General features: G+C 42.9%; 1 protein-coding gene across 1 annotated transcript in view; it reads left to right on the top strand.

Annotated features, from left to right (window-relative positions):
* The first annotated feature begins 2,279 nt into the window (after positions 1–2,279).
* Positions 2,280–16,402, top strand: part of TRPC5 (transient receptor potential cation channel subfamily C member 5) — a 205,794-nt gene continuing 191,671 nt past the window's right edge. Inside the window, exon 1 of the mRNA XM_004379783.1 lies at positions 2,280–2,657. Coding sequence (XP_004379840.1) covers positions 2,280–2,657 — 378 coding nt within the window. The remainder of the gene's footprint in view (positions 2,658–16,402) is intronic.

Genomic DNA, 16,402 nt, shown 5'->3' with positions numbered 1-16,402 from the left:
TGTTCAGAGCAAGAAGCAACACTCACCTTTAAACACTAACTTCCCAGAAGATCACATGCACATGAATTGCAAATGCCGCTTGGTATAATGTGTGCTTCTCCCTCTGCCAAAGCCAGTATATAATTACCTGGGACAGAGGCAAATGTTTGTGGAAGCCTCATGTCTTCATCTTCTCTTACATGTAGGAGATTGGACAAGGGGCTTTTTATCGCATCTCCATTTCCTTTTGCTGGCGAAACAGTTTGATAACAAAAAACACTTAAAGAGGCCTATCCTTACCCAGTCTCTGCAGGGTCCCGGAGGTCTTAGGCATGGGAGAGGAAGGGGGTCCAATCACCTAATAGATCTAAGCCTCGCCTCCTCCCATGGAGAGGATAAGCATTTCTTTCTCACAGGGCTACTGCGAGGACTCAGTGAGGAATGTGCATGAATTTGATCTGTAAACTGTGAGGCAAGAATATTGTTATTCATTCTATGCAATTGAAGGCAAAGACCATCTTTTTTCTTGGTCTCCCACAGAAACTTTAAACACATTCAAGGAGTGTAATAAGTAGGTTTTTACTTTAAAATCAATTCCATTAAAATATAGTCTGGCTTTCGATGGGGTCCATATAAAACAGACTATTCACTCCTTAGAATTAAATCAAACAGACTCTCAGATCTGATAGCTTTTTGGTTTGTAATGGTGGAGGGAAAAATCGATAGTTGGGCAGAGGGGTATATGCATTTCTCTTGTGGCTGGCTTTGGCCTGTTGGAGCCAAAACCCATTTTCAAGTGAGCAGTAGCAAGAAGTGGGGTTTCACAAATACTTCGAGGGACAGAATAGCATGGGCAGGGGTCTGGGGACCATGGTTTCGGGGGACATCTAGGTCAACTGGCATAACAAAGTTTATTTAGAAAATGTTCTGCATCCCACTTTGGTGAGTGGCATCTGGGGTCTTAAAAGCTAGCAAGCGGCCATCTAAGATGCATCAATTGGTCCCAACCCACCTGGAGTAAAGGAGAATGAAGAACACCAAAGACACAAGGAAAATATTTGCCCAAGAGACAGAAAGTACCACATAAACCAGAGACTGCATCAGCCTGAGACCAGAAGAACTAGATGGTACCCGGCTACCACCAATGACCACCCTGACAGGGAACACAACAGAGAGTCCCTGACGGAGCAGGAGAAAAGTGGGTTGCAGAACTCAAATTCTAGTAACAAAACCAGACTTAATGGTCTGACTGAGACTGGAGGAACCCCAGAATGCATGGCCCCTGGATTCCCTATCAGCCCAGAACTAAAACAATTTCTGAGGCCAACTTCTAGGGATTGGACTGGACTGTGGGACATAAAGTGATACTTGTGAGGTGTGTGCCTCTTAGCTCAAGTAGATACAAGAGACTAAACGGGCAGCTTCTGTCCGGAGGTGAGACAGGAAGGCAGAGAGTGTTAGGAGCTGGTTGAATGAACATGGGGAATCAAGGGTGGAAAGGAGGAGTGTGCTGTCACAGTATGGAGAGAGCAACTAGGGTCACATAACAATGTGTATATAAATTTTTGTATGAGAAACTAACTTGAACTGTAAACTTTCACTTAAAGCAAATTAAAAAATAAATAAATATTGAATGCAATAAAAGGAAATTGCAAAAGGAAAAAAAAAGAAGCAGACAGTTAGCACTAAAGCAGAATTTCAACCTAGCATCTGCATCTGGGGCATCTGCAAATGTAATCATTAAAATTAGCACGGGCCCAGGGCCCAAAGGAAACTGACCACAGATGAGCTCCTACTTTGTATCACTGATCAGAAGCATTACCATGAATATTTTCAGGCAGCAGGAGGAAAAAAAGGAAGGAACTAACTTGTGCCATGTCTCAGCGGGTTTACCCTTAGTGTATTATCTCCTTTAACTCTCACAACAGCTTTACCATATGGAATTGTTCTCTACACAATGCCTGGTACACAGTAATGAGTCAATAAATGATAACTGCTAGTAATATTAATATTGATAACCCTAATGATCATAAACTGAAGCACAGAGGGCTAGAATAACTTGTCCAAGGTCACAGAGCTGGTAAATGGTAAAGCCAGGGTTTGAACCCAGGCCTTTCTGACCCAAAACCTTGGGATTTCTCTGCTATACCACACTGCAAGAGGAAAAAGAAAGATTTTGGAATTTTCCAACCCTTTGTCAAGGCTGCCTCCACAGTTGGCCACTTGAGACCTTCAAGTATGTAAGCACATCTTCAGTCTTCCTCTCTCTCCTCATCCAGGTTTACAAATTGATATGAACCATGGCCCAACTGTACTACAAAAAGGTCAACTACTCACCGTACCGGGACCGCATACCCCTGCAAATTGTGAGAGCTGAGACAGAGCTCTCTGCGGAGGAGAAGGCCTTCCTCAATGCTGTAGAGAAAGGGGACTACGCCACAGTGAAGCAGGCCCTACAGGAGGCCGAAATCTACTACAATGTCAACATCAACTGCATGGACCCTCTGGGTCGGAGTGCCCTGCTCATTGCCATTGAGAACGAGAACTTGGAGATTATGGAGCTACTGCTGAACCACAGCGTGTATGTGGGCGATGCATTGCTCTATGCCATCCGCAAGGAAGTGGTGGGTGCTGTGGAGCTTCTTCTCAGCTACAGGCGGCCCAGTGGAGAGAAGCAGGTAAGAGAAACCTCTTGAGGCTGGGAAATAGCCAGGGAAAACAGGGCACCAGGGTCAGAAGGCTTGCAACTAGGGAAGGTTAGGCAGGCTGAGGTAGGCAGATGAAAAGCCCCATCACAGCAACCCTCTGCTCTGAGAAATTGCATCAGTGATCTCAGGTGGTATTCTTACAGCTACCCTGCCTGGCCCATGCTGAGTTTCACTTATTTCCCTTTTCTTTATTAGTATTTGCTCATATACAATAAATAATGTGTAATTCAAAGGTGTGCTCTCCGTTTTCAGAATATTCAGGCTCCTGTTGTTGTTGTGCTTAGTTGCCTACTCATGGCAACCCTATGTGTGTCAGAGTGGAACTGCTCCATAGGGTTTTCAAGGCCTGTCTTCTGAGGCAACCTCTGGGTGGGTTTGAACCACAGAACTTTTGGCTAGTACTCGAGCCCTTAACCACCTGCGCCACCCAGGGACTCCTCTACCCTCCCTATCCCCTGATTTCTATATTCATTTTCTTCCTTCACAGGTTACATTCTAGAAAAGGAGAGACCAAAGATAGCTTTCACCTTCTCACCAGCCTCTCTCCTGAAGGCGTTTAAACGTGTATACTACAGTGCAGGTTCAGATGCATATAGAGACTCGAATATTTTCCCAGTACCTGTCATGTGACCGCAGTCCACCCCTAGATGTTCGTTTTTTGCCTCTGCAATTCTCCTATCCTCCTTGGCACATAGATTTAATGCTCTGGAGTCACTTTTGTTTCCTCCCTCTCCCTTCCTCCATGTCCATTTCCCAAGCCCTACAGTTTCTTCCTTTGCAATATCTTTTACATACTTTCTTTTCTCACTAGCCCAGCTCCCACCACTCTGACTCTGCTTCTCATCCTCTCTCTCCTAGACCAGAAGCTGTCATCAGAATCACCTGGAACTTGTTAGAAATGCAGATTTTCAGTTCCCACCCTAGACCTCAGTAGGTCTAGAAACTCTGGGAGAGGGTCTGGCAAGTTGTGCCTTAACAAGCCCTCCCACTCAAGTTTAAGAACCACTGTCCTAGACTAATAAAAAAATCTTCTAACTGGATTCCTTACCTCTAGCCTCTTCCCCTCTTTTAAGCCATCCTGAACAATGATGCTAGTTTATTCTTCCTAACATATCATAGTGATCCTGTCATCCCCGTCCATCCTTTCAATAACTACAATGGATCCTCATTAGAAAAGAAACCTACACTCAATACCCTTCATGTAATGGTCTTTTCCAGTCTTGTCTTTCCCTATTCCCTTTTACACACCCCTCAGTCAGACAGGTCTCTTCACTGTCTCTTCTTTGGGAGCATACCCCTGGGTACATAGCAGGGAGACAAAGAAAATACTGAATTGTCAAAAATGGAATATCTCAACACATTCCAAAAAGTAGAATTAGTACAAATCAAAATAAAAATTGCAAAGTACTTAAAAAATATTGAGAATGGAAACATTCAACAACAAAACTTATGGGATATGGCCAAAGCTAGATTTAAAGGAAATTCACAGCTTTAAATCCTTGCCTAATTAAAGAAAAAGGAATAAAAATAAACTAAGTGATAACTTACAGATGAAGAATCAGAATAGTCTGAGCAGAAAGCAAGATACTAGATTAAAAGTTCCTTGGGCACAGGGCCTGAATCCTCCCCGACCCCACGCTTCTCCATTAGCATCTAACAGGTGTCAAGGGAGAAGGGACCTTGTCTCTTTTAGTCACTGCTTATCCCAGCACTAGAAAACTACCAGGAGCATCACAGACACTCAATAAATATTTATTTACTAAATCAATAATACGCAAGTGACATTGTGCTAAGCATCTTACACGACTTAACTCATCTAATCCTCCCAATGTCTCTCTTGTTGTTACTTGCCGTTGAGTCAATTACAACTCATGATGACCCCTCCACCATTGTGTGCAGAGTAGAACTGCTCCATAAGGTTATCACAGCTGTGACCTTCTGGTAGCAGATTGCCAGGCCTGTCTCCCAAGGCGCCTCTGGGTGGGTTCAAACCACCAACCTTTCAGCTAGTAGTTGGGTGCTTAACCTTTGCACCATCTGGGGACATCTCTGTTAGGTAGACACTATTATCATCATTCCCATTTTACCAATGAGATAAATCAAGTCACAGGATGATTAATTTAATTGTCTAATATCCCAGTTAGTAACTATAGAGCCAGGATTCAAACCCAGGCAGCCTAGGTCCTAAACCCAACCCCTTAACCACTAGGCTATACTGCTTCCCTAGCAGTCTAAGTGTTAGGATTCCCAGCACAGGAGTTCTGAGACAGGGTAAAGCAATGGATGATGGAACAGCTTTCTGGAAAGGACAAGCCTGGAGGATTTGGATGAATAGCAAAGCAGAGAGATGTGAGCACGTTACATCCCTACTTGCTCCATCTCACCGTTCCCATCAAACAGATTTGTTCTGTGCCCCATTTCCCCAGAGCCCTACTAAGTGCCTAGGCAATTTATGTGCTAACCGGAATTAAGGCTTGCCCATACTACCTTGCTCCATGGTGATCTTGCCTACCTTTGAGGTCCACGGCCCATTTGCTCTGCCTTTCACTTGGCACCAATCATGTACCACTTTGTAGTGTTGGTTAGCTTCACCTGTATAAATGTCTTGTCTCTGTAACTGGAGTGTTTCTTAAACGTCAGGGGTAAATTTAATGCCTAATTTCTTCCACCATTCCTGCATCAATACCTAACCCAAAAACTAAACCCACTGCCATCAAGTCGATTCCAACTCATAGCAACCCTATAGGACAGAGCAGAATTGCACCATAGGGTTTCCAAGGCTGTAATCTTTACAGAAGCAGACTGCCACATCGTTCTTCTGCAGAGCAGCTGGTGAGTTCAAACTGCCAACCTTTCGGTTAGCAACCAAGCGCTTTAGCCACTGTGCCAGAAGAGCTCCTAGTACCTAACCCAGTGCCTAGTATATAATGGGTGACAGATAAATATCTGCTGATGAATATGAAGGAGTTAAGTGTCTCTCCTAGAAAAACACATGGCTAGCTGATTGAACAAGGCTTCCTGGACCTTCATATTCAATCCCATTTAGTTTCATAAGTATTTTGAGAGAGAGGAGAGCACAAGTCAGGTACCACAAAAGGTACTAGCTGAAGAAAACCAAAGACACAAGGAAAATATTAGTCCAAAGAACAAATGGACCACATGAACCACAGTCTCCACCAGCCTAAACCCAGAAGAACTAGCTGGTGCCTGGCTACCACCACCAATTGCTCTTACAGGGATCATAATAGAGGGTTCCAGACAGAGCGGGAGAAAAATGTAGAACAAAATTCAAATCCACAAAAGAAGACAGACTTATTGGTCTGACAGAGACTGGAGGAACCCTGGAGACTATGGCCCCTGGACACCCTGCTAACTCAGAACTGAAGCTACTCCCAAAGTCTACTTTTCAGCCAAAGATTAGCTAGACCTATAAAACAAACAATAACACACGTGAGGAATGTGTTTCTTAGTTCAATCAAGTATACAAGACCAAATGGGCAACACATGCCCAAAAACAAGGATGAGAAGGCAGGAAGGGACAAGAAAACTGGATGAATGGACACGGGGAATCCAAGGTAGAAAGGGAATGGGAGAGAGTGCTGACACACTGCAGAAATTGCAACCAATGTCACAAAACAATTTGTGTATAAATTTTTGAATGAGAAACTAATTTGTGCTATAAACTTTCACCTAATGCACAATAAAATTTTTAAAAAAAGAAAGGAAAAAAAGGGACTAGCTATATCAGCCCTATCTGAGTTTTGAAAGTAGGCCAAGTCCTTATTGGATAGCCCCCATTTCCCCTATTTAGTTCCCCAATGCTCTGACAAACCCTGAGGCTTTGTCTGTCAAGAAGAATAGCATCAGATAAACTTCCACTAAAGTACAGTCTAACACATGACCTCCCCTGGGGAAAGGCAGTACTTAACTCACAGGAATGAACCACTCATGGTGGAATGTCGGGCATATGGAACCTGGGTGAAGCTACTTGGACAGGCAGTCTTTACCAGGACCCTTTCAGCCACGCTGCCAATATAAGACCTCCTTTGTCCATACTCCGATACAGCAACCATATATACGAACCCACAAAGCCATCAACTCCATTACCAAGTCTCTTCAGCAGCCTTCTCCTCTCTCCCCCAACCCCCACCACCAGCCTCTGCTAAATTCCATTTTCTGCCATTGCTCTGACAATCGCTGTGATAAATCATACGTCAGTAACTATAACAACAGGCTGCCACAGTGCTGGAGCCCTGCCTTTCTGGGAGACAAAAACAAGATTTATTTAACTGGGAGCAATCAGGGATGTGAGCAAACACAGGCCTCCCGAAGGACCCTGGGTCCAGCTGGGCAGGCCACTCTCAGGAAGGCACTACTCCCACAGGCAGAATCCAAACAACTGTTCTTTTTCTCAGAAACCCTCCCCATCTCACCTGGGGACTAGGCACAGCTGACCTCCAACAATCCTGGGTGGATAAAACAATGCCTCCCTTGGCTTTCTTGTACAAAAAGTTTAGCCCCAGGCTGGCAACATGGCCTCTCATGCTCTTCTTCTTCTTCTTGCCTATCAGAACTGCTCTCAGATAAAGATCTGAGGCTAGATATAAATAACTAACTTTGGCTTCAAGTATGAACACTCTAATGGAGACCTACATTTTTAATAGGCACCAAATCTTAAAGTAAAAATGATGATGCTCTTTCAGATAGAATTTCCTGCATCAGATCGCAAAAGGAGAAGTGTGTGTGTTAACTCTATTGTCTTCATGGTGCTTCAGAAATCCTACCCTCTAGCAGTGCCCACTTTCTAACCACTATAGTCTATTTCCTTAGCGGTAGATTTGGTGATCTGGAGGATTGGTGATTCTTTCAGTAACACTCCTCAATTATTCTCAGGAGTCAACATTTTTGGACTACAGAAGGTCTAATGCCAGCTAGTTCTTGTCTGTCAAGCTTGCCACCTATGGCCCACTGACTTTGGGAGCCACTAGAGGAGCATTATCAGCAGGGAGAACAAATCCAGCTACAACACAGAGAGGAGATTTGTATTTACCTACACTCAAAACCACCTCAAAAAGCAATTGTTATGCATGTGGGGAACTAGTCAAAATGCAGATTCCAGAGCCTCAGTGCATCCATTCAGAATCAGAATCTTGGGTTCTGGGCCTGGAATCAGCATTTTAACAAGCTCACCCCCATCTAGGTAAGAAGTCTATGTAACTCTTTGAGAAATACTGGTCTAGACAAGTGGTTTTCAAACATTTTCAACAGCAGAGCTTTTCATTAAATGAAACCCTGCCCAGAAGTTAAATAGGCACAAGTGGAGCCACCCTATTTTAAATGCAAGTGGGAGCCCCTGCATTTAAATCCAAAACTCTGCTTGTTCCCACAGATACACACACACACACACACACACACACACACACACACACACACACACTCCCATACCTCCTTGGTCCCTGAAGAGCAAGTACAGCTGGAAATCTGCTGGTCAGAGTGACAGAGTAACAGAGTCTAATTCAGAGTTTGTGGTGCTAGCCATCCTGGAGCTATCAGGGTGACCCTGGGCAAGTCACAGAATCACTCTATAGTTCCATTTCTTCATCTGCAAAATGATGTTAACAATACCTTCCCCACCTATTCCAGGGGCCTGTTACGAGGAAGAAATAAAATGAAGGTATGTCAAAGTCTTTTGAAAAAACGCTTTAAAAAATGCTGGACAGAAGGGATGACTATTATTTTCAGGTTTACTATCTCGGTTTGATTTAGCATGTCATATTGGATGGGAGAGGCCAGCTAGCAAGTGGCACTCACCCCAAAGTACCTTCAGTACAATGAGAGGGAGTGGCTGGTGAGTGAGATGGCCTGGTTCACAGATTACCTCCTTCTGCCTGGCATTGATGGCAACAGCCTCCCTTCTGCTGCCAGGCAATCTGCATGACCCCAAAGTCATCCCTCCTCTTTCACTGGAGTCTAAGGATTTGAGCAACAGGGGGGTAGAGCTGCTGGCCTCTGCATCAACTTGGATCCACCCAAGTAATTTTCTTTCTTGGTCACTTGCGTCAATGCAAGCAGGCAGAAAGAGGCTAAGCCAACCTTCTCCCCATGGCCCGCCCCTCTGTGCTCTGCCATAATTACTCATTTGTCTGTGGCAGATGGCTTCAAATTAAAATTGGTCTCACAGATGAGCTAGAGAGATTAAGTCTCTACAACACTAAAAAGTGTTTGTGTTGAGATAGTAGAAAATCAGCAAGAAAACACTCCATTTACTTCTCCTCCTATCATGCCCTTGGTCTCTGCAAGAGATTGCACAGTAAGGAGGGGGACACTGAGAACTTGTGCAAAGATGACTGGAGTACAGACAGCGGACCTGAAGAGTCTAGCCTACAAATCTCAAACACTCAATCTAAGAGCAGAAAGTAAAGGAGAGAATTCCAAAATCCACCTTGCTATTTATAGGCAGCCTGGAATAGAAGAAAGAACGTGGGCTTTGGAGTCAGCCGCTTATTAGATGTGTTTCCTGGGAAAAGTCACTTCATCTCTCCAAACATCAGTTTCTTCATCAGTAAATGGGAATTATAGTGGAATTATAGTGAGAAGTAAATGAAATAATACATGTATATTACTCAGAAAAATGCTTGGCACATAGTAAAACAATCAAAAAAACCAGTGCTGTCAAGTTGATTCAGACTTGTGGCGACCCCATGTATGTCAGAGTAGAACTAAGCTCCATAGGGTGTTCAATGGCTGATTTTTTGGAAGTAGATCACCAGGCCTTTCTTCCAAGGCGCTTCTGGGTGGACTGGAACCTCCAACCTTTTGGTTAGCAGCTGAGCACATTAACCATTTGCACCAACCAAGGACAACACATAGTAAGTACACAATAAATGGCAGCTAGTCTACTACTTCTACTAGTTGAAGCCATATTGATATCATCTGCTGACTAATGTCATACATTCATTCAACAAATGTATTGAGCACCCACTATCACATAGTGATTAAGAGCTCAGACTGGGTAAACTTGGAAAGGTCGTTCACCCTGTTAAGCATCAGTTTCCTTATCTATATAATGGGGTTATCATAGGTTGTTTGTGAGAATTAAACGATATAATTATTTTTAAACACTTGACATAATCTGTGGCACATAGCATTTAATATATGATACCCACATTATTATCATTAATACAAAAAAGTATTCATACATTATTAACTCCTTGTTACTTGAATTGCCCAATATAAGACTAGGTCTTTATAAGAAACTGACTAATAGCTTTACTTCTATGATTTGCTTTGATTCCCATTCCAAAGTCAAAATTCTAGGCTAAAACAATGGGTTGTGTCAATAAAGTCAAGAAAATTAATCAGTCAGTTCAAATTGGGAGAAAAGGAAGAAATGACTGCTTAGCATCCTATTGGCCAAACTGATGCACTGAGTTACCTCCTCTGATGTATCTCTGCTGCCTTATAGTAGACATGGCCGAACTTACTCACAGAATGGAACTGTAGAGAGTTTAGAGATTATTTGCTCTGAAGTGCCTTGTCCAAGATCATTCACCTGAGCCTGCACTGACACAAATGTCTCTGTCTTGCAAGCCACTCTTTCTACCCCACTCTGCCTCTGAGGAATCATCAGAAGTGTTAACATTTATAACGAAGCTGAAAATAAACAAAGCACCTACAAGTAATGTCTATCTAGAACAACTCATTGATGCAGAGGCACAGAGAGTGATTAATTTTATTCACTTCTGTTCAGTTTTGTAAGTATTTTTGACTACTAATCATATGCCTCACAATAAAATTGAGAGATACAGTTAGTGCCCTCAAGAAATTTATAGTCACATGGGAGGACCAGATATAAACATGCTGTCCAGCCAGCCCACCCATCTCAGTAGGCTTGGCCTTCTGTGTTCCACGGGACACAGAAGACTTAAGACAGTGATACTCACATCTCAGAAAGAAAAAATAATTATTTAAACTTGTTCTCAAATAGACCAAGGGAGCTGGCTGCACAACAATTCACAAAGAAGAAAGCATGAACTAACTTCAAAAGTAATTCACTAAATAAAAACACATGAGGTTTTATAGCCATAGCCCCCATCCCTTCAGGGTCACCACCAACTCAGGATTCCCATTCCTTAGCCTCAGGCTGTCTGATTTTATATAGCCTTGCCCCACATACACATATCTAGTAAGGAAGTATCCTATTCTCCTTTGTCCCTGGGCAGGTTAGTCTCCTCTGTGGGTAATATCATCCCCTTCCCCCTCACTTCACATGTACAATTGTCTAGTGGGCAGCCATTTAGTCTTTTCACCCCAGGACCTCTCATTGGTTTACTCTGTTATTGGTTTTACCAGCTTATGGCCCTTGTTGCAAACTCTTTCCCATCTCTCCTCCCAGCTGTCCTATCGCAGTGTACCAAACACTTCCCTGTACTGGTCCCTTTCTATATGCCAACGATAAACATGGGACAGTGATATAACAGTGCAAAGAATTATATGATGTATCATCCAAAATGTGTGATGTGGACAATATAGAAGGCCACTCTGGGTATCAGGAGAAAGAGAAGTTTCAAGGGGGGACATTTCACAAGTGAAATAAGCTTTCCAGATCATTGGAAAGGGAGAAAGAAAGGAGGGCACACTGGTTAGCAGTGGATTTTTCAAATCATAAGCCTTCTGTTTTATTCTTATGTGAACCAACTGTTGATATTTTTTGCACATTTTTCTGCTAGAGTCTTCATCTTTTTCTTATTGATCTCTCTAAGCTCTTTGTATATTAAGGTCATGAGTACTTTATTCATTTTTTTTAACGATTTCCACCCTCATCTATTAGAGAACAGTGATTTACCCAGAGTTTTATAGCAGCTCTGGAGCAAAGAGCAAAGCTAATTGTATTCTAGATCTTTTAACTTTTCTGCATAAAAGAACCAAACCCCTTGTCGTGGAGTCAAGTCCAACTCATAGCGACCCTATAAGACAGAGTAGAACTGTCCGATAGGGTTTCCAAGGAGCAGCTGGTGGATTCGAACTGCCAACCTTTTGATTAGCAGCCGAGCTCTTAACCAGTGTGCCACCAGGACTTCACCTTATAAAAGAACAAGATTATTTTAAGTGATGCTTAAAATTTTGTAGTGTCTCTCTGGTGTAAGAACCTGGATAAAAGAGTATTCATGTTTAATAGTTCCTTTATTTCTCAGTTTACAGTTTAGTGCTTAAGCATCTTTGTTCAAAAGAAACTCTATATTGCTGTTATAGCCAGAGTTTACAGAATTGGAGGCATGGAGGAAGAGGACCAGACAGACAGGCTTATACTTCAAGTCCCAGGGAAGTAGAAAGGAGGCAGAAACAAGAAGAAAGTTTGTTTTTTAGTAGAGGAATGAGTTCTAACTCCCAGGCAATGGCAAAAAACCTCTAATCCATTTAATCCATTTTTTGCCCTGATTTCATTGGCAGCAGAGTTGCCACTTCAGAAAAGAAAATATGACAAGGGTCACATTATGCAGGAAAATATTTTCCTTGATTTCCTTGGTAGTGAGGAAACATAAAAGGAGAAAATATGTGATATGACTTCTGGCCTAAACTCTCCAGATTGTCTATGTTAATCAAATAAAATAATTTCCAAATTCTTACTTTATTTGGTGCCACGCTGACACAGTCATCTAGATTGAGAATGTGTTTGCGACACTAAGAAAATATACTAACACTAGTGTCCAAACAGGACAATCAGGTAGCCCTGATTGATATCCCAGAAAGATTCCTGATATGTAGAGGTTTGTAGTACCTTTTCTTCCAGCAGTCCCTAGAGTGATGCTACCAACAGCCTCAATTGTCTGTTACTCAGGTTACTTTTTCCTGCTTGATTTGAGAAGATTTAGTAAGTTTGAGGATTCACAAAAGGGATAAGTCAAACTATCACAGGTCGGAGATGTGTGAACGATGATTATAGACTCAATGTCTAGAAGGGTCTCAAAGAATAAAAGAAACCGTGCAATGTCCCTAACAAGAGCCTTCAGGCCTTGGGTCACTCTAGACAACCCTAGAATCTGACAACTGCTCCCACCCCCACCACCTGACCCTAGTCCAAGCCACTATCACCTCTCACCTGGACAATTGCAACAGCATCCTAACTGACTTTCCCGCTTTCACTCACTCCCTCACATAATCTAGTCTTTTCCCAGCAGCCTGAATCACCCTTTTAAGACATATGTCAGACCATCCCACCCTGCTTAAAGCCCTCCAAAGCTCTTTCCAGTGCCTACAAGGTCTTGCATGATCTGATCCCCTGCTATCTCTGCTCTCATTTCCTACAACTCTCCCCTTCACTCACTCAGCTTCAGCCATACTCACCTCTTAGAGAAATTGTCCAGCCTCCATGCCTTTGCCTGAAATGTTCACCATTGCCTGAAATAGCTGCATAGCTGGCTCCCTCCCTTCTTTAGATATCTGCTCTAATGCTATGTTATCAGACAGGCCTTCCCTGACCACCTTATATAAAAATAACACCTTCCCATTGCTCTCTACACCTTTGCCCTCCTTCAGTTTTCTTCATAGCATTTATCACAACCCAACATATATTTGTTCACTGTCTGTGTCATTTCTCTAAAATGTAAACTCCATGAGAGAAGGTATTTTGTTTATTTTGTTCACGTTTAAATTTCCAGTGCCTGGAACAGCTTCTGGAACATGGCAAGTACCCCATAAATAATTTTTTGAATGAATGAATCAACTTAAGAGCATCTCACACTTGGAAATACTGTCTAGTCCACCTCCTCCCCATTTTATAGATGGAGAAAAAGAGACACACGAGGGAAAGTGACTTGTCCAGGCTCAGCAGAGTGACTTTTATAGCAGAGCCAAGATTCATAACTTCTGACTTTCAATTGAGTGTTACTTCTGATACATTAAAATGAAATTCTTCTATCTTAAAAGCCACTCATAGTGGGTTCTCTGACATCCTCTAGTCATCCATTAGGGAGTCTAATACCATGAACTGTTCTTGCATCTAACCTACATTCTACATCTTATAGGCTAAACAATGTCCTCTATTTCAGCTCTCAGTGGAAAGGAAAGACATTCTAAAGATATACAAATTTTCCTTCAATCAAGCGCTTGCTAGACTAAGGAGGTTATATTTTCTCTATAAAAAAAGCCAAGGCAAAATTTCTGAGCTCCATGGTGCCCCCAAATACATCGGCCCATAAAGCAAGCCTCTCTTACAAGATGACAGGGATCTAGAGAGTCATGGTGGGAAGGCCACATGAATTGTTTGAGATGACAATATTTTGGGGAACTAGGTAGTTTAGAAATTGTGGCAGTCTCTGACTAAAACAATAGAGATTTTAACTGTGGAAGAAAGAAATCAGTTTTCCAACAGGGAAGGCAGAAAAATAATGACACCAAGGCCAATCCAGGGCTCGCCACTAATTACCCCCTCAGTGGTCTGGAGGAAGCTTACTTGTTTAGCAAAATCTGTGAATTATGACCACATCTGTATCATTAATGAATGTTTCAGACCTAATGCCAGATTAGTGCAGTATAGGCAGGACAGCATTATAATATGTCCCCTAAAAGCCCAAAACATTTGCGTCTAAAAACAAAACCCATTTAGCTGATGGCCAACAGCCCCTAGCATTGACTCTGAAACATTCATTAATGATACGACGTGGTCATAGTTCACAGCCTTGGTAAATAAGTAGTCTTCCCCCTCATACTACTGAAGGGAAACACAGTGACGAGCCCTGGCTTGTCCCTGGCGTCATTATTTTTCTGCCTTCCCTGTTGGAAGCCTGATTTCTTTCTTCCAGTGCTAAAATATTTATCATTTTAATCAAAGATTGCACAATTTCAAAATTTCCTAGTACCTATTTGTAAACCAGGAAGCAGGACAAAGTGAGCTTGCCCATTCTGCTGCCGGTACTAAGCTCTTCTAGGCAATATCTTGTCTGATCAGAGTGGAAAGTGTTCTCTGGAACCTGGAACTTACTTGGGAGAAAATATCATAGATCTTATGTGGATGAAGCTACTCAAATTAGCTAGGCTTTCTTTAATTGGGAATCCTTCTTTGATAATTCTCACTAGTTTTTCATTTAAACTATCTGGGAGGAAGCCTGAGTAAATAAATTCTACTAAATGATTCAACTGGTAGTATCATGTCCATCCCTCTTGGAGAACACAGTCAGGATTGGAGAACACAACCCAGCAGCCCAACAGAACATTTTGGCCTAATAAGAACACTATCACACTCAATCTTGAGCTCTTTCCTTAGAACCAGGCTGAAACATTGCCTGAAAGACCTTGAGCCCTCACTTATCATCAGCATCTATAGGCTGATCAGATGAGTGAGAAGCCACCTTGAGCCTAGACAGGATGAACTACAAGATAGGAAGGAGATCTTAATAAAGAGTTCCAGACTAGGGAGAGCAGCCCAAGGGTGTTTGAGTAGTGCTCAGAGCGGAAGAAGGAAATGTGGCCACCTGATTTAAAAACAATTGTCTCCACACTATGGAGAAGTGGAATGGCATATAAACACAGAATGTGTTTGAGCAGAGGCAGAATGGCCACTAGGCAATAATGTTGCTGTCATGGATGGAACTTTGTCCCCCCAAAATATCTGTCAACTTGGCTATGCCATGATTCCCAGTACTGTGTGATTGTCCACCATTTTGTGATCTGATGTGATTTTCCTATGTGTTGTAAAGCCTGCCTCTATGATGTTAATGATGTGGGATTAGTGGCAGTTATGTTAATGAGGCAGGACTCAATCTACAAGATTGGATTGTGTCTTGAGTCAATCTCTTTTGAGATATAAAAGAGAGAAGCAAGCAGAGAGACAGGGGGCCCTCATACCACCAAGAAAGCAGCGCCAGGAGCAGAGCACTCCTTTGGACCCGGGGTTCCTGTGCAGAGAAGCTTCGAGTCCAGGGGAAGATTGATGACAAGGACTTTCCTCCAGAGCTGATAGAGAGAGAAAGCCTTTCCCTGGAGCTGACGCCCTGAATTTAGACTCCTAGCTTAGCAGTGTTCAGGCCAAAAGGGTGGGGAGTGGGAAAGCGTGTATCTCTGGTTACCAGATGTTGTGTCTCCTGTTGGGCACTCCGTGAGGTTGCCTTCTCGTACTCCCTGTCCAGGGTCATTGGTGGCTGTGTTCCAAGGTGGTGAATTCATGCTGCGTTCGCTGGCAGGGGACCTCCATTCTGTAGCTCTCCTCATTCTCTGTTCTCTGTCAGTTTCTTCTTCCATTGGTGCTTGATCTAGTTCTTTATCCCTTCATTTGATGCTTAAGGTTCTAGGATTGACTATCTGTTTTAGTTAGTTTTTCTGGTGTTTGCTATACAGGGACGGCATGGTGCTTCTGTCTATAATGCCATGTTGGTTCTGCCTTCCCTGATCTCCAGGTCTTTCTCCTACAGAACCACTCAGTGGGTTTGAACTGCCAACCTTTCAGTTACTAGTCAAGCACAAATAGCTTATAACCACCCAGGACCTTAAAAACATTAAGTGCTGTTTTTGTTTTCGTTAGGTGCCACTGAGTTAGTTGGTTCCAACTTATAGTCACCCTATATACAACAGAACAAAACATTGCGGGGGACCTCATACCATCAAGAAAGCAGTGCTGGGAGCAGAGCGTGTCCTTTGGACTGGGGTCCCTGTGCCGAGAAGCTCCTAGTCTGGGGGAACACTGATGAGAAGGCCGACAGAGAGAAAAAGCCTTCCCCTGG

Source organism: Trichechus manatus, unplaced genomic scaffold (genome assembly GCF_000243295.1).
Source record: "Trichechus manatus latirostris isolate Lorelei unplaced genomic scaffold, TriManLat1.0 scaffold00068, whole genome shotgun sequence".
Taxonomy (NCBI): Eukaryota; Metazoa; Chordata; class Mammalia; order Sirenia; family Trichechidae; genus Trichechus; species Trichechus manatus.
This window is presented reverse-complemented; position numbering and strand designations above follow the sequence as displayed.